The sequence below is a fragment of the Sipha flava genome, unplaced genomic scaffold, assembly GCF_003268045.1.
Source record: "Sipha flava isolate LNK unplaced genomic scaffold, YSA_version1 197_pilon_pilon, whole genome shotgun sequence".
Classification (NCBI taxonomy): domain Eukaryota; kingdom Metazoa; phylum Arthropoda; class Insecta; order Hemiptera; family Aphididae; genus Sipha; species Sipha flava.
In genome coordinates this window covers 292,823-318,421 of record NW_020272774.1, presented here as the reverse complement: position 1 = coordinate 318,421, position 25,599 = coordinate 292,823, and the positions used below count along the sequence as shown (strand labels likewise).

General features: G+C 27.8%; 1 protein-coding gene across 1 annotated transcript in view; it reads left to right on the top strand.

The window, feature by feature from the left end:
- The window catches only part of LOC112681797, a 170,916-nt gene that overhangs the window by 56,213 nt on the left and 89,104 nt on the right, over positions 1–25,599 (top strand). Inside the window, exons 40-49 of the mRNA XM_025552115.1 lie at positions 804–848; positions 1,475–1,531; positions 2,323–2,382; positions 2,672–2,719; positions 6,498–6,554; positions 11,064–11,105; positions 13,565–13,624; positions 16,811–16,855; positions 17,117–17,173; positions 23,628–23,687. Coding sequence (XP_025407900.1) covers positions 804–848; positions 1,475–1,531; positions 2,323–2,382; positions 2,672–2,719; positions 6,498–6,554; positions 11,064–11,105; positions 13,565–13,624; positions 16,811–16,855; positions 17,117–17,173; positions 23,628–23,687 — 531 coding nt within the window. The remainder of the gene's footprint in view (positions 1–803; positions 849–1,474; positions 1,532–2,322; positions 2,383–2,671; positions 2,720–6,497; positions 6,555–11,063; positions 11,106–13,564; positions 13,625–16,810; positions 16,856–17,116; positions 17,174–23,627; positions 23,688–25,599) is intronic.

Genomic DNA, 25,599 nt, shown 5'->3' with positions numbered 1-25,599 from the left:
ATAATTAAATTTTCTAATTAATTATTTCATAATTATGACAATGAATTGTCTGGGTTGTAAAATTGTTATAAAAAATATATATTTTTTTAAAATAATAAAATAACAAAATTAACCGGTTTTATTGCATTAAAAATCAGTTTTAAAAATCTATAAAATATAAGATCAATATTAATCAGTTTTTAAAACCGAATAGAATAGTAAATGAACTAAAACCATAAACCACAAAAAAAACATTATGGTTTGAAGCCCTGTTATTTACAACGCGTAGTAACGTGTTGAAAATAAACAGTAACAGAAATATTTTCCTTATTGTTTGTCGATATAACTGTCATTTTGTTGCCTAAATGTGTGCGCTATGTTTCCAATTTTGCAATTTGTTTTCACGTGTTACAGAATAACAGGAAATTTTAGGAAACTTACATGTCATTCTTTGTCGCTAGAGTATGGACCGGGTTTTATTAACAATCTTGTAAATTTTAACTGCATCAGATATTTTAAAACTATAACCATTATCTATGATCATTTTTGCCAGGTATCATCTTTTATAATCTTAATACATGATGAGAAAATTTTATAATCGAACCACAAAATCAAAGACAATCCACTTTTCGTATTATAAGATTATAAAAAATTATTGATTTAAAAAAAAATAATAATAATTTGAAATTAATATAGTATACGTATTTCACGTCTTACAAAATTATTTTGAGAACATCGGTGATTTGATAAAAACTTGAATTAATAACTTTAAAAAAAATGTTCTTGTGATTCTTTTGATGTGTAATAATAAACAATTTTTTCAGCACTTCATTTTATGACTAATAATCAATTCGAAGAATTCACGATGTGTAAGATATTTCAACTATTTTTATATATTCCTAGATAAAGTTAATCCTCGATTATTCATCATTCATTCGTGCATCATCTTTTGTTGTACGTCATTTCACACCGAAAAATAAATGTAATTTAAGCTATTGTCGCTCACGTTATGAAGAGCTTTAGTAGCTACCAACTCCTAACTAATATTAAAACTATTCCGATCACCCTTTTTTTTTAAAAAAAAAACAGTTCTCAATTTTTTTGAATTAAGAAAAAAAAATACAATTTATTTTAAATTTTACAAGCTTATAATAATACAAACTCAAATTTTCTCAATTTTAAGAAATTTATTTGATTTAGCACTTGACTTAAAACAACATTATTGCAATTATCTATTATTAAAAAATATTTGTTTTTAATAGAAATGTAGGTAAGAAAATCTTGTTTGCAGTTATACGTTGTGCAAAATAAAGTTTCAAACGACTACGAATTTAAATAAAATAAAAATTAATATTCACTACAGTACTACTTAACCACGGACCCTTAAAATCAACACCCAGACTCCTGGGGGTCCGTGGCTCACTAATTGGGGAAAACTGACCAACACATTTACTGTAGAAAAATTAATTAATAATGGTTTTAATTATAATTTTAGGTTTTCCAAAATTATTTGAGTCCTATAACTCGTATAAACTCAGTATGCTAGAAACAAGTAAGGTGTAAACAACAATATTATAATATAGAAACTTTTATAGTATACTAATATGATGTAGATATGTATATTTAATCAATGATAGTACTTATGATTATTATAAAATATAATGACGAAAATAAAATATGATTACCAATGGCTTATAACTTAAAGAATTAGTGCCGACTAACATACCTCTATTGTCGTTGATAAATAAACTGATTCCTGGGAAATAAAAATATAACATTTAGCTATAAATAGAAAGAGTACCGAAGTTTCATTTACCATTACTAATTATTACAAATAGAAATAAATTTAAAATGTAATGTATTAAGCCACAGCAGGCATACCCACGACGTATTCCCAAACGTATAGTTATATTATAGAAACGATATAATATATTGCAGTAGCAACGATTTTTTTTATTTAGCACGTAAATTTATACATACTTGGTATGTAAAAGTAAATACTGGTTTTCAAAACCAAAATTTAAACAGAGGATTTTAAAAATCGATTTTTCAAATTTAAATTTAAATCAGAAGATAAAAACCGTTTCAAATCAAAATTGAAAACGGAAAATTTGCAAACCAGTATTTAAAATAGAAATAAAAACCGATAAAATTAAAAACCGTAAATCAAAATTAAAATCTAAACCAAAATTTATCATTTAGGTTTCAAGCTCTGCTTAATATATTGCAAAAAATTGTTTTTGATATTTTAACTTACCTAACCAGTTCAACAAACTTTGTACTATAATCGTAATTATGATTAAGTTTGAATTGAACAATTTAACAAATTTAAATTTTTTTCAGCTTATTTTCCTCCAATTGATGAAACTTATGATCAGTATTTGAAAAGAATGAAACAATTACGTATGTATAATTGAATAACAAATGTAATCTATCTTTATTCATGAATAATTAATACTTTGTATAATATTGATGTATGTACACTATGATACTATGCGTGGTTCATTGATTTTATATTATATATTTTAAACCTTTAAGACAGAAATTCTCATTCAGTTTAATGAAAAATATATAGTAATAATATTGTTATTAGTATACAGTTTTTGCTAATATTCTTGATGTAAGATACGGTGATATAAAAATTATAAATATTTGAAATTGATTTCATACTAGAAATATATTTATTTTACAGAAAATAATCAATATTTGAATGCAAAAGAATTTGAAGAATTCACATTATGTAAGGCATTTTAATAATTACAGTACTACACTTTTAAATATAAAATATATATTAACGATTTGTATATGTTCTATTAAAAAACAAGCAGAAATTTATTGTTACTATGAAATTAGTTTGTAAATTAGCTATACCATCAATAGATAGTCGTCAATTGATAGCGCCGCAATAGATAATACATAAAAGAAGAGCTATGAGAATTCAAATGTTGGTTGAGTGAATGTGTTCCATAAGAAATGTACAGGGAAAAATCGCGTTGGTGGGAGTTGAGTAAATTTCTATAATTGATGACATATCTGTGTCTAAATAACTTTCAGTTAAAAAAAAAAAAAAAAATGAAGGAAATCGGCCGGATAAGTCAGTCCGTATGAACTGACTTAAGTTTTCATAATTTTTTTTAATATATAAGATTCCTCTTTGAATATGTTATTCATGATCGTATACCTACCTTACCCCTTTCCTAATTTTTGCTATTTGCTTACTATCTACATAACGTACTATTCCTATCTCGTTTTCGTATAGACTTTTAATTATTCTTCTTTCTGAGTTTGCAATCCTTGATTTCCTCAAAATCCAAAATATTATCCATTTTACTTTGTCAAACGCTTTCTCTAAGTCTATAAATGCTATGAACGTTGGTTTGCTTTTCCTGTTTTGTTTTTCTATAACTTGCCTGAGTGTTAGTATAACCTCTCTCGTGTCTTTTTGCTTCCTAAAACCAAACTGATCTTCGGTTAGTAAACTATCTATAATATTTTCTATACGTCTCAGCACAATACTTGTGAAAAATTTAGATGCATGGGAAAACAGGCTCAATGTTCTCTACTGTTCACAGATACTTGCTCTTGCTTTTTTTTGGTATCGGCACTATTATAAATTTTGTAAAATCTTCGGGTGTTTTTCCCGTTTCGAAGATTCTATATACTAGTTCATATAGCATATTCTTGGCGTTTTCTCTGTTGTTCTTAATAAATTCTGTTGATATTTAATTTACCCCTGGAGTTTTCCTATCCCTTAATTCATTTAAATCTTTCATTATGGATCGGTCTAAACCTTCCGAGTTTAGTCAAACTTCCTCTTCTTCCTCTTCATCTACAAGTGTAACTTGATCTCGATCTTCTTCTTCTTCTCTATTTAGGCACTCCAAGTATTTTTTTCCAGCGATTTGCTATTTCTGATTCTTCAAACAGAATCTCACTATTTTTCCCTTTAATACATGTTGGTTTTATTTTTCTGTCTCCGAAGAAAGTTTTAACCATCTCATATGTTTTGTCCATCTGTCCTGACTTAAGCTTTTTGTTAACTTCTGTACAAATATTATCCAAAAATGCTTCTTTGCTCCTCTTGCATACTCTGTTAATTGAATTTCTTAGACTTCTATATTTTTCCATTCCTTGTTGGTCTGTCGCATTCTTATATTTTCTTCTTTTGTTTATTATTTCTACTGTGTTGTTAGTTATCCATTCTTTCCTAGCGTCTGTTTTCCTTTTTTCCAGAACCTCTTCAGCAGATTTTACTAGGCATCGTTTAATATTATTCCATTTGTTATGTACGTCATTGTATTCTTATATCATATTACATTCTCTTATAGCTTTGTTTGTCTTTCCCTATACCTTTCTCTGACAGTTTCATTACTAAAGTTCGTTACTTGTAATGATGATTTCTTTTCTTTTTTTGTTAATTTCTTAAATTTAATATCGCAGTGTATCAGTATTAGATTATGATCACTATCTATGTCTGCCTCTGGATAGCTCCTGCTGTCTTGCACTTGATTCTAGAATCTTTTCTTAACCAGTATGTAATCTATTTGTAATCGTCTTATATTCCCAGGAGCTTTCCAAGTCTAACGTCTTCTCTTATGATGTTGGAAAAGTGTATTTGTTATTGGTAATTTATGTTTTGTGCAAAACTGTATAAGTGCATCGTCTCTTGTGTTCCTAACAACAAGTCCATACTTTCCGACTATATATGATTCTCTTCCTTCACCAATGCCAGCATTAAAATCTCCGAGGATGATAAGATTCTCCTCTCCTTTTACTGCGTTTATCAAATTGTTTAACTCTTCATACATTTTTTCCGCTTCTTCATCTTCCGATTATTATACTACCCAATACAATGCAAAATGAGCTCTCTGGTTATTTATATTCTGTGCAATAACCAGACAGCTCCGGAGCTGTCTTGTTTTTGTCCTGAACCTTGGATGCAATGAACATATGGTTACCGCCGCGCAATATTGATTCTTATCAATATTATTAACTGAGCTAACGTTTAACACGAGCGTAATATGTATTTAAAAAAATATTTATCATTACGTTTATAGGTTTTTATTATGATTATTTTGTATATTTATTAAATAATTTGTCAATATGAATACCGAAACAATAAACACTGTTCTAAACGAAATTATTTCCGATGAAGTTTACTCATCAGCTTCCAATATCGATGATATATTTTTAGATTGTGACTTTTTATCTGAACACAATATATCTAATGATGATTTGAATGGTATATATTGTTTCGATTCAGCTGAGGTACATGATTAAACCCAGTTAGAAAGACTCGATACTATTGAAGTTTTTACATTTTTATGCAAAAACAATTTTTTTCCGCTATTTACCATCTATACTACATAATATGCTCAACATTTTAGGGCAAAAAACCAGACAGCTCCATATTTTGAGACTTTAAAATACAATAAATTACAACTTTATGATGTAATTTATTTATTTTTTACCAGTTTTTAGGTTTCAATGTGATATACATTTTTAAAATATACGTATAGTTGTATTTATGTTTGATTATTCGGGTCAACTGCGTGTTGCGACGATGGTCGCGATAACTTAACGATAAGTTTATTGATAGTTATTGTCTTCGATGCACGCTACGAGGCACATATAATAATCAATGTGGTTAGTGTGTAGCTATGTGCGGGATAGCATCAATTTTTTTTCTTGTGATTACGCACGCAAATTAAATGTGAATTTTATTTAAATGACATCGACCGAGCCGGGCCCCAAGTTTTGTTTGACCTTACGAGACTAGTAACGTGTTTTTTTCTTCTTAGTTGTGTGATTCAAATTATGATTATTATTAATTTTGTTATTTTTTTTTTATATAACTAAATCCTACTGCGGTCCGACCTAATGGTCTCGCCCTGTAGGATGGCGATCCTCATAAAACAAGAAGCTATATAGGTTACGACGAAGTCCGTTGGGAATAATCATTCGTGATTATTTGATATCGTTGTAACGTTACAAAATATGTGATAAAATTGAAAGATTGCTACATTATTATTATTATTATTGATATAGTTTATTTGTGAGAACCTATTATTATTATTTTAATTACTGACAAATTTGGTAACGTTTATCTGTGAAAAATCGGAATTAAATAAACCTCATGACACTAACTATTGTCGCATAATATTAATTGTCCACTATGATAGTGGCACTATTTATTGCGGTGCTATCAATTGACCACTGTCTATTGACATGGATCCGATAGTTATTGTATTGATTAATTAGTGAATATAGTTTTGGTGTAATTTACCTTCGTACTAAAGTATTTACACTATATCATGTTGTATAATACAATCATAAAAACATTACCAATATGATTGGTTTAAATAGTTGTTATATTCAACGACGATTACCTAAAAAACAGTATTTTGGTTATTAACCATGAAATAAAATGTATTTGTGTAATAATTTTATAAATAGTATTATTTTATATAATATTATTAAAGAAATTATTTTACGAACTCATCTAATGTTATTTTTAGATTTTTCATTTGGAGTCGTTTCTTCTGATGAATTTCATTATAAGTTGTTGATGAAAAGTAATATCTTAAAAATATTTTAACTTATGTTACATAATTAACCAAGATTGTAGAGTTTAAAATTGGTAGTCAATTAATTTGAAATGTTTAATGAAAATAGATAAATATCAAATTTGATAAATTGTGTTTATGTTTAAAAATAATAACTTGACTTATAGTTTAAATTAGTGATGGGAATAATCGAATGATTTTGATAATCGAATGAATCCCTCGAAAAATCACTCATAATTAAAAAAAATTATAGTTTAGTAAAAATAATCCACTATTTTTATTGATCAAGATAACTAATCGAAAAAATTACTTGAAATATGAATATACATTAGGATGGTCCTTAACTATAGATGAAAAAAAAAAAAAAAAACAAAATTTTTTTCATCTCCCCCCCCCACAAAAAAAAAAAAAAAAAAAATAAAAATTTTCTCCCCCCCCCCCCCCAAAAAAAAAAAAAAAAAAACAGTGTGTATACATACAATAATTAACTATACGTAATATTGAATCAATCGAAAAAAGTTAACCCGTGCCTATTTAAACTTAAAGTTTGAACTTTTACATTTTTTCAAAATGCTTGAAGTATTTGTACTTATGTCATAAATCACTGGTAAAATTAAAATTTACTATGGACACCAAATAAAATAAAACTACATTAACGAACATTTTTTTAATATCTTCAATCGTTGGTAAGATATATTGTATCTTAATATAAAAACTGTCTATTTTTGACATTTCCGTGAATATGTAAAAAATTAAAAATGTTAACTTCATATTATATATAAAATAAAATGTAGTATTTAAAAATTGTATAATGAAGCTTAAACTAACAAAATATATTTTATAATTACAATACTTAATAACATACTATTATTGCAGTGTTGATTTGTTACTATCAGGATACTAAATTTTATAATCTTTGACAATTTGAAGTAGATATTGTTTCTGTTCTTCATCTTTTGTTAAAATACTGTTGTATTCTTCAATGATCTTTACTCCTTTTTCTCCAGTATCATTATCAACATTAATATAGGCTACAATATTTGCTTCTTCATCAAACACAGGGTTGTTAATCCATTCTTCTGGTTCATCGTGTAAAATATGTGTATCAATTCCGAAACGTTCAAAAAATATTTTTGTATTGTTTGTTACAAAATTACTCAAATCCTTTGTAACTAAAGACGACACTTCATGAGGTTTAATTGATAAGTTTTTCATTATTTCATCTGAGCCATCGTATGAAGTTAAAGCTTTAACCATCTTTTTTTTTTAAATTGGCAGACACATTATTAACAAAAAATTAAAAACATATTGCTTCATCAGACAAATAAATGTCCACAAAATTTTTTCAGAACTATTTGAGAAACATTAGTGTAATAGTAGTTGTATATATATTTAATAAAATTAAAATCTTGGTATGATGCTGTAGCAGCATGTGGAGCTCCAAACCATACTTTTACGTAAATACGAATCAAAAATATACATATGTCCCTTAGCCCGTTTTCCTCTTTTATATTTAAATGAAACTGATCTCTAAATAAATATATTTATAATGAATACAATGCTTTTACCAACCACGTAGCATGATGAATAGCATCAGATGTTTTTATAGTGATTTCAACAGATGGGCATCATCCGAGAAAAATTAATATTAATTCTATTAACTTTTTGTAGTCATCTCTGTAATGATTTTTTTTTTTTTAGTTTTCGTCTACAAAATTCTATTATATCGTTAGTTACGTCCTTAGTTTTAGGTATATCATTGTTTGCGATACCAATTGTTAATTTTGTTGAGTCTATTTTTCCCAAGATTGCTGGAGTCGTTTGAACAGTATAATATCTGGACCAGATAAATTGTTCATTTTCAATTAAAATATTTATCGTAGTATAAGTTCGTAAATATGGTGACGACATGGAAAATAAAGAAGGCTTTTGTTTAGTACTGCTCCAAAATAATACAAGCACCATTCATTCTTCCTGTATTAGAAGCTGTAGTTTCATATCAAAGTGCATTGACACGTTTAGATAGGTCCCAATCGTTTAATAATTCGTACACAGCATTTGTCATATTTTGACCAGTACCGGAATCTAATTTTGGCACTCCAATTAATTTTTTCGAGTTTTGAAATGTTACTATAACCGGAAGTCGATCATGTTAAATGTATTTAGTTGTAAGCAAAAGTTTACTATCCCAATGAACTACAATGGCTTTAGAATTTGTTTTGAAATCTTTTTTTAATGTTATTTCAATATTTTTTCTTATTTGTAATCGACATTATCTAATAGATGTTCGGTTAATTATTAGATTAAAAATATTGTGTCCTATTCTTCAGCAGTTGCCATAAGAATATGAACTGCATCACGATCACTAACTTTGCAACGATCCAAAACTATGACGAGGCGATCATTAATAAAATCAATCTTACCTTGCTCAACTGAGATCATCGTACTTGTTGACTGTACAGATATTTCACTATCAGATTCTGAAGTATGGTCAACGCCGTATTCTTCTTCAGAAGAAAATGATACTAGTTCTATTTTGTTATCTGCCAAAAATAATAATATAAATTATGTAGTTATTTTGAAAATTTGTTCTACAAGAATATACTTATATTAAAAATATAATATTTATTTTTTTGAATATTCATTATGCACTATACCTAAATTTTCTGTTTCTATTTTTGAACGTTTAGATGCTTCAAGAAAGAAATTCAATTGATTAGCCATTCGTTTTTCAGTTTGGAACAATTTAGTATCAACGCCCATCATATATCCTTTTCGGCCTTTTTGTCTTTGAAGAAGTAAAAAATCTCGATCTTCCTGGATACCTCTAAGATATATAGTAACAAATATATAATATATATATATATATATTCATTAAACTTATTATATTAACTTATTATATTTATTGCGTTCGCATGAGCAATGTCAAATAAATCGTTCGATTTTGAGGTGAACACGACTTATTTTTTAATTTGACATTCAGTTCTTTTTGTTGAATTTTTTTGAACTGTTCTCCATTCATGATATAATTTTTCAAGCTTTGATATACAATGCTGAATTTCTTGTACAGGAATTCTTGCTTTTTCCCAAAATATTATTATTTCACGTATAGCAAGATGAGCACTTTCACGTATGTTTAATTTAACAACTCCTAAATTGTAGAAAAAACTAATAATGCTTGTTAAATGGACGGTAATTTACCACCAGTAATCTGACTGCAATTGTTACCCAATAAATACGCATTATTTCTTATTTTCAAACACATCATATTATAAATTCACGACAATATTTCAGGGAAAACAATCCAATAAAAATACTATTAAAAACGAGTGATATCTGACGGCTGATCACAAACTAATTTCTAAACTAAAGAATTAATGTTATTATTTACGACAACTATCAGTAATACAATAAGAGCCGATACAAACAATACCCATATAACTTATTTTGATTCATAAAAATAGTTTTTAGAGATATGAATAAATTAAAGACAATTTTATAAATAAGTTAAAAATACAAATTGTAATATACATATACGTTATAAGATTGAAAAATATCGAAAATACGGTTTCTTAAACACTAAGTAAATAAATATAAAAAAATTAATTAATAAGTTAATAAATCTCACTAATAGTTGAAGATATTAAAACAATTATAGAACAAAAATTATCACAAATGTAGTTTAATTTAATTTAGTTTCAATAATACTTACATTTCAATTTGTCTTACGATTTAGGACACGAGAAGAAATATTTTGAACATTTTGAAAAATTTTAAAAGTTCAAACTTTAAGTTCAAATAGGCACGAGTTAACTTTATCTGACTGATCCCATATTTTGTACGGTTAATTATTGTACACATATACGCTGTTTTAGGGGGTGAGATGCAAACATTTTTGAACTTCAAATTTAAGGACTACCCTAATATACATAGTAAATAAATAATCTAATTTCGCTTTTTTATTTGTTCATGTAATTTGATTAATCATTAGTTGAATTATAATTTGGGAATAATAATAAACATATTAATACTGCATTATTTATAAGTTTTTATATTTTTTTATAAATAATTACTATCTTCAATTTAAAGTAATCTAATGATTACTAAATCAGGAATAATGTTCGTCGAATAGTCAATAATTCAAAATATTTATACTATTTCGAGTACAAGAGAAAAGAATTGTTCAGATATTTTACTCATAAAAAATAATCGATTAATTTACTCATAATCAAAATTATTGGAATACTTAATTGTTAATATCATAATCAAAATATCTTAATTATGCCCATCACTAGTTAAAATATATTTTAAAAGGGAAAGAACCTTTCATATGAAGGTGGATGGTTAAAATCTGATGATGTGTTAATTATAATGAATTTTCGTGTATTTTTATTTTAATAAATTTAAATATATAATTGTAATTGAACTGAGTTTATACATTGGTATAGAAGAGTTATATTATCTCTAACTTTAATCTTTTGTTTTATTAATGAATGTAAAACTTTATGTCATTTTTAGAACAATTGAATTATAGAGAACCTTATTTACCATTTGTATATGGTAGGTACATTCATTGGATTTTAGTACGTTACTATCCATAAAAATAACTAACAAAACTTGGATTAATGTTGTCTTTACAGACTCTGTATAATAATTTCTTAATTTTTTTTCTTTTGTCATACGTAAAATTTCACTTCAAATTATAAACATTATGTCCCAGGATGATTTGACTAATAGAATAACTTTCGTTCTGTTTATTATTTTTAATTATTTTATTTTTTTTTTCAATAAATACACTTGCACTACAACAAAATTGTGTTAAAAGATTATTTTAGTATTTAGAAATCAAGTTTGAAAATTTTAAATTTTATTCTACTGTTTGAAAAATCACTAAATTAGTTATATTGCAAATTGGATCTTTAGAAAAGTATTTGAATTATTATGAATTTTTAAATTTTTGATAATGTAAATTTAATTATTAAAATTATTGTACAATTATCGTACGTTCCATCAAGATATAATTGGTGATTAATTTTTCCATTAAATTATATATGCAATTTAAAATATACTGTGCATTTGAGATGTAATCCATACATAACTAAACACGTTATCAGTATTATTATTATTGAAGTAGTTGGATAAGAAGGTAATTTTTCGACTAATGTTTAATAAATTTTCATATTCATATTCAAAATTGTAACAAATTTTATAGTATACATTTTTATTGGTGTTCTTCAATAATAATCGTGTGGTGTATTCGTTTTTAACGTAGGTGTCGCGAAATATTGTTTGAGATCCTCATAAACAAATGGTTATTTAAATAAAAATGTACTGTTTTAAATATCAATCTGATTATTTGAGTGTGCAATAATATATCAAATAAAATAACATGCGGCATATTCTTATTTAACGATGGATTATTAACTATAAACGATTGTGGTTACAGATTTTAATTGAATTTTCATTTAATATCTGGTTATATTTAAATTGGTACCGAATATGTGTATTTCAATAATTTTAGTGACACATTTATTATTTAATACTATTAAATATAAAGTATAATGTGTGTGAGAACTATAAGTTTAAAAATTCGAGCTTATTATAACAAGAAAATTGCTATTATTCAAGAGAGTATTGAAACGGTAAGACACCGAAAAATTCTCAGTGGGCTGCTCATATTATGAAAGTTTTAGCCATTATTTTTTTTATACGATAATGAAAAAAAATATAAACATGTATGTATAACATATAATTGAATAAAGTATAGTCGTTTCCAAGATGTTTTGTGTATCCATATTTAATCGCATAACCAGTTGACAACCGGAATAAAATATTAGTTTTTTATTATTATGCTTGATATAAATAATTGAGAAAAATAAAAATAAAATAATATGTATAATATAGTGTACTTATACTAATATAGTATATTTACGCCTAAAATTCTGGCTTATTTCTCTACTTTCAAACCAAAAATATATATGTAATTATTGAATAATAATTAAAACATTATTAAATAATGTAATGTTATATTTTTTTTTTTTTTTTTACATAAGCTTTCATTAATATCGGTGTATGATTGTTTCCCAAAATTACTACTTTATTCTTTAAATTTAGTTACACTGAAGCAAACAATAATTAAAAAAAAATAATAATTTAATTTTGTTATATTTTGTATTAAGAAAATAGAATTTTGAAAGATTCAAATTCAAATTTAATTTCCAGTATGACACAATGTAAATATTATTTATCAAATTGGATAAAACATTTTCTATAAATTATATTGTACACTATTTGAATGTCATAAATATAAATTGCACAATTAGGTTTTCTCTGCAGCTTTGCAATTTTACACAAGAATAAATGATGACTATACCAAAAAAGGTACCTACAATGTAACAAAATTGTATTCGAATTGATTTAAGTGATATTATAAATACTAATTAACATATAAGTAAATATTACACCCGTAAATTATTTTAATATATAGTATTTCGACTATGAATTAAGAAATTTAAATTTTTAAGGTTATCTTAAAGATATATTGATTATTCATGCATTACATACCTGTGTTAATTACTTGGGATTATAATTATGATTATCAATTTATAATTAATAATAGTAAGATAATAGCTACAAATAATGAAAATAATTTTGGAATAAATTAAATTTCGATCAGCCATAATACAATAATATGGGTTAAAATAATAATGTTATTTTTTTTCACAAAATTTTAAAAAATCATAGAAAATTAATTGATATACCTTTATTAGATTTCTAAATACCAACATTTTTTTTCAAACTGTAAAACATTTTCAAATTTAAATTCTAAAATTCAAAAAATCTTTTAATGCAATTTTGTTATAGCACAGGATCTTAGTATTTTTATATATATATATATATATATATATAAAAAAAAGAAAAAAAAAGTAGTAAACCGAATAAAAGTAATTGCATTTGTCGAATCATACTAGTACACCTTACATATTTTACCATATTCAATAAATATAATCATTTTTCAGCTTACTTTCCTATGGTATATGAAAATTATAATATGTATCGGGAACGATTAAGGCATTTAGGTGAGCAATGAAAGATATTAAAGTCATTAAACTTTTAAATATATTAATCTATTATGTTGGTTTTTTTCATTAAATCTTTTTAAAAGTTTCGATTTTTTGGTAGGTTAAATATAATCGAACTAAACCTTATGATGTATTGTTTGTTTTAATTAGGTTTTACGCGCAAGCATAAAAAATATTTACTTTTTAATCAGTAGTGGACAGAAAAGTCTAAATGGATATTTTTTGAGAATCATTTTAATATTAACTCTATATTTAATGCATATATTTTTATGTTTAAATATAAAGTAATTCGTCACGTATCAGCCGTACAAAACACACACGTTTTAATGTTGTTCTCAGTCTGTGTTCTATATTTTTATTCTTTCTTTGCAACAAAAATACCTACGGAGCCGTGCTTGGTACCAAAAAAAACCAAAATCTAACCTGAACATTTCCATCACCACACAAAATTCTATTCAAACCATCTAACCTTTAAGTATAAAAAATATTGGTAATTATAATTTCTAATTAAATAACAAAACCAAGATATAAATTATTGTTGACTTTGAGCTCTCCTGCTATCAGCCGGCAACAGCATATTAATTTAATTACATCGATACGCACTATCGCAATTTTTCGCATATTATCACACATAATGAAAAATCAATAAATAAACCATTCAATATCATTTCATCAATAAATAAACCAGAAAAAAAAATAAAAAAATTATATTTCCTCCAATCATAATCAAAAGTATCTCAAGCGATGTTTTCGAAAATCAGCCAAAAAACCCAAAAAAACGTAATCTCTCATCCGACGAACCACCCTCCACATCAAAAAAGAACAAACTCTTATTTGTAACTTTGAATAGATATGCATGTCTCGGCGTAAATGCAGATAGAGATATCACAACCGAACACACTGACCCTACCGTTATCAATGAGGAGATTAAAACTCTATCACCGCCATCGATTATAGTCAACGGAACAAACGATTTAGTCAGTCATCGCTCAAATGTAATCAATTTAATCGGCTCAAAAAATTTCTTATTTAAATCATCCATTAACAATTTTTAAAAATTTCAACAAAAAATTCTGACTCATATAGAGTGGTTATAAAATTTCTTAATGAAGAAAGTGTCGAGTACCATACATATCATTTACGTGAAAACAAGGTGTTTTGCGTAGTTATGAGAAATATTTATCCCTATACACCGTCAAATGAAATAGGAATCGCAATCCAAGAAATCGGCTTCACAGTGAGAACAAGATTTACCGATCGCTTACCGATATCGCTTTACCGATATTTTTTGTGGATCTCGAACCCGCCGAGATTAATAAAGACATATTTAATATTACATCTATTCTTCACATAAATATTAAAATCGAAGAACTACATAAAAGCTGTGGACTCGTACAATGTTTTAATTGTCAAAAGTATGGCCATCCCATAACTGCTCCCACCCATCTTGCTGTGTTTGCTGTACTGCAAACCATCCGTCTTCTTTATGTAATAAAACTAAAGATCAACCTAAAGATCAAACCTATGTGGTAGAAACCACCCGCCAAACTACCGTGGATGCACGGTTCATAATGATCTCCAAAAATTCCATAGTGATCTAAAATTACAGCTATAAATAATATAAATCAAAATAATCATATAAATGAGAGAAAAAATTCCGTTGATAAAACACCTTCGGACCCACCTAATTTTAATTTTTATGATAGCAAAACATTTCCAAACCTTCCCCAAATACATTTTGAGAACTATTCTTGCAACACGAAGTCAAATCAAACCTCACAAACACATAATACTCCCACAGAAAACAACTTAACATCTCAACATCTAACCTAACGTCTATACTGTTCTTTCATTACAGAATTAAAATCAATGATCAATCCTCTATTCAACTTCTCACAACAGTTATAAATCAACTAATTTTAAAAAATGACAAATAAAAATACTAATCTAAATTCACTCAACATATGCATGTAGAATGCAAATGGAATTAAAAGTCATGAGCCCGAACTATTACATTTATTTATTGAAAAAATTATAGACTTTGCAACTAACTCCATTTCACAAACCTAACCAGGTGCCCACCCTGCCACCTCCGTAGACACGCCTATGACCATCACATACAATTTTAGAAACGTGTTCTTGAATGTCGGAAGACATATCGTCAATTCGTCGAGATAATGTGTTATTTGATAATGGAACACGAGAAACTTCCTTCTCAGCAATTTCACCTAACATTGATTTTACAATTTCCTTGCAAACTGGTAATATTAAATTTTCATCCATAGTATGAGACTGCATTTTTTTTAACTATTAATTCAGCAACTAATAGTATCGAATAGTATGGAGGGCAGACGGACAAGTATTGAAAGAAGTTCTAGTTAACAAAATAAACAAAAAACGTCCATTAGGAAGATGAAGGACTCGATGGGTGGATGTCGTGACTCAAAACATCAAAGATATAAAAGAGGATTCTGTTTTTGACGACGCATATAATAGGGAGAAATGGAGAGGTTATGTGATATCAGTGATGGCTCTTAATGAACTGACAAGCTGATGAAGAAGAAGAAGAAGAAGAAGAGAAGAAGAATTCAGCAACATTAAAACTAGTGATCTGAGCTTTAGCAGATATATTTGCTAGTTTTTCCAATTGTTTTGATTGTTTTACATTTTATGATAATAAACAGCTAAAATAAGTTTTGTCTTTATTTAACAAATGATCGTGTTTAGTAGTAAAATGCCTTTTTAATTTACTAGGTACCATACATTCGTTACTAAGTTTTTCTCCACTTACCAAACACTGAGAAATAGGATGAGTTTCTAATCCATAGAAAGTGAAACCAAAATTTAAATAATTATCATGGTACTTATGACTAGTAACAGAAGACTGTGTACCAGATTTAATGGTTTCAGTAACTGTCTTTTTCCCTCTCTTATTCTCGTCATTATTTTCATAGTAATTGTTAAGCTTTCTTTTTATATTTAAAAACTTATCCATATTTATTATGTACGAACGTCACAAAAATTCAATAAAATTCGGGCTTGTCGTGGTGTAGTTTGAACGTAGCATAATATTTATCCTTAGTGTGCCATGACTTATAATAGCTAATAATAATGTGCCGCGATTGGAAAAAGTTTGGGAACCGCTGCTATAGAGCGTAGTATTATAACGTTTGATTATTTTAGATCATAAATGTTTGGATAAAGAACAGTACAACGCGTTCGTAATGGGTAAGATGTTTATGAATATAGTAAAGAAGAAATTTAAAAATAAAATATCACATTTTTAAATTCACGTGTGTTCATACGTGTATACATTTTGTATTGAACAGTTACTTTTATAATACTTAATGAATCTATGATAAAATAAAACTAAAGAATTTCTCTTTTAACTTAAGGACACATTTCATAATTTAATGTTATAATATTTTACTACGTTGAAAATTCTTGAAATCTATATTTCGGTAACTGTGTTATTTTTGTATTATCTAGATTTCCCAGATACACCGCTATTTTATTCTGCATATAAACACGATTCTGAATGTACAGGTAATACTATTTTAATACAATTATATATATATATATAGTTTAATAAAAAAATATAATTATCATAATAATTTATGAATATCAACCGCAGTATACCACTGACTACAAGTATGTCATAATTGGAGAGACAAGGGAGGGAACTCTTCCCCTGACTTTTCCGTTTACGTTATATCCTATCTGGTGGACGGCACGATGTTGACCACACCACACCGAATTCTAGTACTCGCAACAATGGCGGGTAATTTTTTTAAATATTTTTTTCATAAATCGCTCCTTAAATTGAATGTAAATTTTTTTTTAAAACTGTGCACGCGTATTTTAGTAAAGTATGTATCGCTATTCAATGCGATGTCGAACTTACATTTGCCACAAGTGCGGCGTTCGAAAAATTTCTGATGTGAATTCGTTCGCATCGGACGCACTCACCGCATTTTTCGGACTCACGTAGGACACGGCGTTTTCGTGAATTAAATGTATGCGTCAGCATCCAGGAAAATTCGATCTGTTTTTGAACGTTTGTTATTATTAGACACCGCAGAAATTGCATGCATTGCGATTAATGGTGCGTGTAGGTACGCACCAGCTAGGACATAGCGTTGGATTAGAGGTCCCTATAACACTTGTATTTAAAAACACGGCTACATGTGTTCACAACAAAAAGTCCGTTTAAATAAAATATACTGGTAAATGAACATAGAAATCAGTTTACCTGTATGTTTGTTGCAAACCAAGTATTCGGAATTTGCTTCAGTCATTGTACCCGTGTGATTGCGTTGATATTTGTAAACCGTTTTCTATAATTCTCTTTTTGATTCTTTTAAATCTCAAAATATTCAACTAACTATTCTATTAATTCTAAATAATAATTAATAATTCTAATAAATATTTATTGTTAACCATTTTATTGGTTACACTTTTTTTATTATGTAATTGTAGAAATAAATAACTATGCAAAAAGTCGATACATTTTTTATTTACTTCTGGTCTATATGGTATATAGTATATGGATCAGCGCCAATTTTCGTTTACACCATCGTATTCAGTTTTAAAAATATGTGACATAAAAAAAATTCCAAAATTTAGAGGACTTGATAAAGCAGAAATATACCTAATATACGTAATATTTTATTAAGAATACTGTATACTCAGATAACCCTTGGCCTTCACACGAGTTTTCTCATTAAGACTCAGTAATCTTTTTGATTTATAATTATAATTAAAAAAATTAAAAAAAATACGTGTATACATCGGTTACAATAATAACCATATGTATATATGTCCAAAGCCTATGCTAATATAACGCTGTTCTTTTTTTTGTCTGGTCTAATATGTAACTAGTGCCGAATGCGGTGATACCCGATTGAACACGGTAAAAAAAATAAATATTGTGTACAACTTTGTCAGATTGAAAACAAAGTATTAAGCTGGCAACACACTAGCGTTATTTTACCATGCCGTAATTTTACTGCGCGTTTTGTTAAAGTACATTAAAATGAATAGAGCATAACACACGAGTGTCGCGCAGTAAAATTATGGCGCGATATTTCGAGAACCGTCGCGTGCACTTTGACTTTACCGTGCACTAAAAATACCGCTATAAAGGCTTATCGTAAATATTCTGAATTTAAAAATGCTGACAACCTACTTAAATACTTATTAAAAGTTGAAAATAAGTATTTATGGAAAAAATTTTAAATTTTTACCTTTTTCATAACAATTGTATGAGTGCTATATTTTAGCAAAAAAAAAAAAAAAAATGTAATTATAACATGTGATTAAAATCCAATAAAACATTTTTAATTATAAATAATTATATTCAAATGTATTTTATTTTGTAATAATAATATGGACGCACCGAGCTTTATACACCAACAATATAAAAAATGCGAAAAAAACGGTGTCTTGTCGTTTTTTTATTGGAGAATTATTTCTTTTAGGAAACCTGAGCCGTAAAAATTTTAAATTATGAAATAATCGTTACAAATCTAAAATTGAATTACATAATAATTATAAAAAAATCTTGCATACACAGTAATACGGTACACCAAATATTCTACGGTACAAAGCGGCAACGTCGCACCTATTTTCGTGCTCAATCGTGTGGTTTTTTTGGTTATTTTTTGGTTCCTATTGTTTGATTGCAACCGTGCTCAATCGGGTTCCAGCCACCAAATGCATGACTATATCAATGACGTAGCAAGCGTACATAAATATAATCAAATATATTCAGAAGTGGAACTAGGTATTTGTACGTCCGGGAAAAATTACGCCCTATCGTAGACCTATAATCAAATACTCTCCTCGAGAATATTTTTCTAACAATTAATATACAATCATACTTATTGAGTTTTAATCTGATAACAGTATGTAACAAAAATAAAAATATGAACTTAGTTGTTAATAATTATAAAAATTACACTCTCTAAAATTTTACGCCCGGGGATGAATCCCCGTTTCCACTCCCTAGTTACGCTCCCTGAATATGGTGGGCAAATGTATTTTAGACCAAAAACGTACCCTTCCCTTTTCAGCCGATTCACTTTTCGACCAAAACAAAATTTATATAACAATTATATGTTAATAACTTTCACAAATCCATACGTTCGAAAACAGCTACGAATCGTTTGTGCAGTAATATTATTCCAAGCTTTATGGCTAATCGTTATAGCAGTCAAAATGGTTACTTTTAGAAAATCGTTAATATCCAAGCAGGCTAAAAATTCAGAAACAATTTCCTTTCTATACAGAATTTTAAAATTTTTAATTATCCCTTGATCTAGATGTTGGAGTTTTGAAGTTGTGTTTGCTGGGAATAATTCAATTTGTACGTTAGAGAGAGAGTAGGACGGTTGATATGGGCAGTGCAATTATCAACGAACATGATAATTTTTCTACATTGTTTTCGCATGTCATTATTGAGAGTTTTAAGCCATTCGTTCCAAAGTTCGGTAGTAATCCACGATTTTTTATTATTTCTATACGTAACCGGTAAAGATTTAGACATTTTTAAAGGACCTAGATTTAGCAGTCTTGCCGATAAATAGTGGCCTCAATTTCTCCGAACCATCCATATTTACCGCAAAAAGTAATATGACTCGCTCCTTACTCAGTATCCCCTCATGGTACTTTTAATTTTTATATGTTACTGTTCGGTCAGTTAAACATTTAAAAAATAGTCCTGTCTCATCAGCATTGAACACATTTTTCGCATAAAATTTACTTAACAAGTCTTGAAGTTTCACCTTCCAGTCATCATAGATACTTAAATCGACGTTTACACTTTCATCATAAATTTTTCTGAACACTAAGTTATGACGCTTTTTAAAATTAGACAACCAGCCATCACTAGCAGTAAAATTTGAGACACCTAGCATTTCAGCAAAACTTTTTTTTTTTTTTTTGATTAATTTACCACTGACTGGAATGTTTTACTGCCTAATTTAATTAAACTAAGTGTACAAATATTGATTTAAACGGGGAAACTCACTTGGTCGGTTTCTTTTTACTTACCTTTTTACTTACTTTTTACTACCTTCTGCATCAGTTGTATAAAAAATTGCATCTTTATATTTCAAAATTGTAGAAAGTGTCGAAGAAGGGAGTTGAAAACTATCCGCTATGTCTCTTTTCTTTTTACCACTTTCGACTGCTTCAATTATTTTTTTCTTGTCAGAAATTGAGAAACACTTTCGTTTTAAACTCATTATAAAACGCGAGGTTCAAAATGTCGAGCTTGCGATCGCTTTTGACATGAGTTGGGAGCAGTTGTCCGAAAAATGATGAGGTCCGAAATCGAAAGACGGCGATATAAAATGTGTTGCCAACATAAAATTTCTAAAAATTATATTATAAAATTATTTTTTTGTTTAAGAAGTTATACTTTTTCATTTGAATGATAATTATATTTTTTGATAATAACATAATTAGTTACATATAAAATAAACATAGGTATCAATTATATGAAATAATTATACATTTTTGAATACTTAAAACTAAAACATGTAATATTTTATACTATTTACATACTAGTACATAGAAAATTAAAAAAAAAAAAATGATGAAAAACATATATATTTTTCGAAAGGTTCACATACAATTAAATATTAAGCTAGATATTTATAAACATACATGATATATTACATAGATTTATAACATGGATATGTTTTTTAGATGAATATTAAGAAGAATTTGCAAGAACAGAAAAGCATTACCCTTCTCTAATTACAATTGGTTACTAAAATAATACAAGTCAAAGTTTTAACTCAAAAACATATCCATGATTTAATGTTATGCCTACATAATTATATGTTACCATAGTTGTTTAAAATTTGGTCAATTTTTATTGGAAATATGCAAACAAAAATTAAAAAAAGAATAAAAAATGTTGTTGAAAATATTCAAACAAACAAATGAAAATAATTAAAATTTTTGTTGAAAATAGTATAACTTATTAGTATTTTTCCCGCTTTGAAAATCGGGGGATATTGTTTAACTTTTATCAATAGAAATTATATAATTGGATTTGGTAATTTTCGATTTAGTCAGTTGGTACTAATTTTTCAAATTTCGGACCTTATCATTTCTTAGGTCCTTATAATTTTTCGGATAAGTGTCCATCACTCTTTTGACATAACAACAAAACTAAACTAAAACGATAACGTAGAGGTAACAATAACGTTGTAGTGTAATTTATTTTATCGCGTGATAATCGCTTAAATATCTTCCTAATAGCAAGCTAAATTATATTTAACAGACCAGTATCATACAAACAATACATGAACATTATCTTACCGCATAATAATATCCGAAACAAACGTAAAATATGTAGTATCAATCTCTAAAATTGTAAAAATTCGTTACATTGCAAGAACTTTGGCAAAACAATCTTCGTTATATCGAGAGGATGAAAATACACTTAATTTTTCGTTATATCGAGATTTTCGTTTATAGAACTTTGTCAAACCACGAGTTGACTGTATCATTTTACATTGTAAAGTAAATATAACTTAGTTACTATAGTCTATTCAGAATAAGAGTATCCAGTCACTTGGACGAAAACTGGTTTTTACTGCGTATGTGTCTTTTCCACCAAGAACATTGTAGTATGCCAACGCGTTACGACGCTATTATACGTAGTGAACTGTATAATACAGTCTGTATTACTACACTCTTTTTTGTAATGCCACGCTATAGTTCTATTTTGAATAACAAGGTTTTTTCTAATAATAATCTGTATACAGGCAACAGTCACCGACTTTGATAAACAACGACGGTGGTCGAACAATGGCAACGAATCATAGAGCGTCTAGATATCGACAGGTGTCCGACCTTTATCGGCTTCTCAGTAGACATACGCGCGCAACGTTGCTGTAACATAACTGCAACATTTTATCGCCTGCAACATTCTCGCGAGGACAGTCGTCCATACTGGGCGTAGAAATGTTTGTTCTAACATGATCATATGTTTTCCAATTGTTGTCAATGTATTCAGTAAATATGCCATTCAGAGAGCACAGTTGTCCACTATTGTTTCGTTCTAAAATTTTTATAATTTATCTTGCACTAGTACAATGTCCAATCAAATCACTAGTGCTGCGTTTATTGTTATACATAGCCTACTTAAAAAACGAATAAAATTTGATAGTTCAATCCATGCATAATTTTTTTTATTTTATTGAAGTACGATTTGTCTTTTGGGTTCCATAAAACTGGTTTTCACGATAGGACTCAATTAGTTGGATAACACTGTCTTGATCCCAAGTATTTTCTGAATTGCATCTCATGATTAATTAATAAATTTTATTTTTATTTATTAATTATTTCAATGTTTTTGTTATAACTATTATTAAAATAATACACAATAACGTATTTACCTAACAGCAACAATACAACACTGACGATTTCTCGTCCAAACCAGATAAGAAAAACGCGCCGAACACCACGCATTTCCCATATCAACCCGAATAAACGCGCAACATGCACGAACAATGTCAAACATGCTTGTTCGTGCGCGGACTAGATCCATACCAAACGCGCCGAACATGGTAGCAACGTTGCAAAACGTATTGCGCATTTGGTATGGACCCGGCTTAAAACCATAAAACGATTATTATTTTAAGTATGAGATGCTAATAAAAACATTGTTACTCTCAAGTAACATTATGCATTGTAGGTTATTGTATTAAAATAGCAGTCGTCGATTACTAATCCATTACCACACCCCTAGAAGTCCAAAAAAATATCGTATCTAAAAATAAACAATTTACAGTATTAGTTCGCCATAGCATACAATTATTCTTTTCATCATTTTATATTCTAGGCTTGATTTCTAAAAGTTTAAAAACAATACACGTAAAGGGGTTTGTCAAGATAAAATATCAGTCTATTAACTCTGTTTAATATCTAATAAATATTAATAAACTTCAGTAGTATTAAATTAAATATTAATATTTTTCAGTTTACTTTACACTAATAGATAAAAATTATAAGGAATATGAAGCGAGAATGGCTAAGAAAAGTATGTATTTTTAGAATTATTATTTTCCATCCGCGTCAGCTTAGACCATTAAATTTACTATGGAGTTAGCAGTGGCGTATTTTGGGGGAGGTGTCCTCCATGTCTGAAACCCCCCGACTTTATTAAAAAAAAAGTCCTAATATATGGGACATTGGTGTTAAAATTTAGTTTATTGTAAGTACACCTTTTTTTTTTTTTTTTTGTTATAAAATAAATACTATTTTTATATAAACGGCAAAACTGAAATTTGATTAGATTCGATGCCACAGAGACTTATCTAAAATTTATCTGGGATATACAGAAATTATTTGAATTTCACCGGGTAATTACGAATTACGATAATAAGAATACCCGCAGGCCGCAGCGAAAATACAGTAACATGTAACAGACCGCATGTAGTATATTATTTTAATCTAGTTTACACATTATCAGTTTGGAGAATTTCATTATTATTAATACCTTCTAGTATATAGTTGGCTAGTACTATATTTATAATATAGCTTATAGTATTTATAATCAATGATTATACTCTTATACTATTATGGTATTATTTGTCAATTTGTCATTTATTTTTTCGTCAACCGTCGTGCTGTACGTACCGCCGTCCACCACTGACCACTGTACCAGGTGATTACTGAATAACGTAAGTACTTATTTATTCAAATAAATTAAATAATTATTAACACATTGGGGACGAACGTCATTATAGGACAATTAAATAAAATCGGAAAAATATCGATATTCATTATCGATTCAATATAATTTATATATCAACTCCGAATTCAATATAAATAAAATATTGATATAATAAATCCATTTTTTGTACACACAGTTCTAAAAGTTCTTTAGAAGTGGAAGCAGTGGTACCACGTTAGAAACGGTGCTCATCTTATCGCAACAGCATATTAAAAGTAGTTCTGTCTACCGTGTAACATAATAATAGTCGCGTTAAACACGGTGCTTGTCTTAAACGCAAGAACAAAATAATAATAGTTGGTCTCCAATGTGAATAAGAATCATAGAAATAACGAATCAATATGTCATCAACTATTATACAACATTAATATTATTTAAAATTTTTAAAATAATACTTTATTTTTATTATTATTCTAAAATAATACTTCACAATGCCAAATAAACCAACTGTATCTAAGTTGTTACATATTACAAAAAAAATGAAAATTTAATACGTCTTGATTTTGATTTTGATGACTTATAATTTAACTTAAAAAGTATTCATTTTTCAGTGTTGTAAAGTTAATAAAAATGGCACAAAAAAAAAAACAAGAATCAATTACTTCCTTTTAAGTTAACGTCATCGTCGCCTTCTACCTCAGAATTTAATTCAACACACAACAACGATACTTCTACGAATAAACGAGCATCCTCACCAGTAAACTCGATTGACTCTGTCAAAATTTGTCGTACTTTAAGCTTAGATATAAATGACTCAATTAATGATTTTAAAGTTATTGAAGACACAAACTACAGTAATAATTATGATATTGGGTTTTATACTAACCGTATGTTATCGAATGAAGATATCGTAATTGTCATGACAAGAATTTGGATGCCAAATATATCTTACAAATTTCCACCAAAACTATATACGGTTCAAAATAAACCAAAATATTTAAAGTTCCAGTATTCGAGGCTATTAAGATTCTCTTGGTTGGTATACTCGATAAAAGAAAATGGTGCATTTTGTCGAATCTGTGTAGCTTTTTCTAAATCTAATAAAAATAACGGACCAAAACTCAGGTGCATTAGTAAAAAAAAAAAAATATGATAATTGGAGAAATACAATAGTTGATTTCAAAAAACATTCTAACAAGGGTTATCATAAAATGTGTGTGTTAAGTTCAGATCATTTTATTGATGTGATAAAACATCCTGGGAAGTCTATAACGTG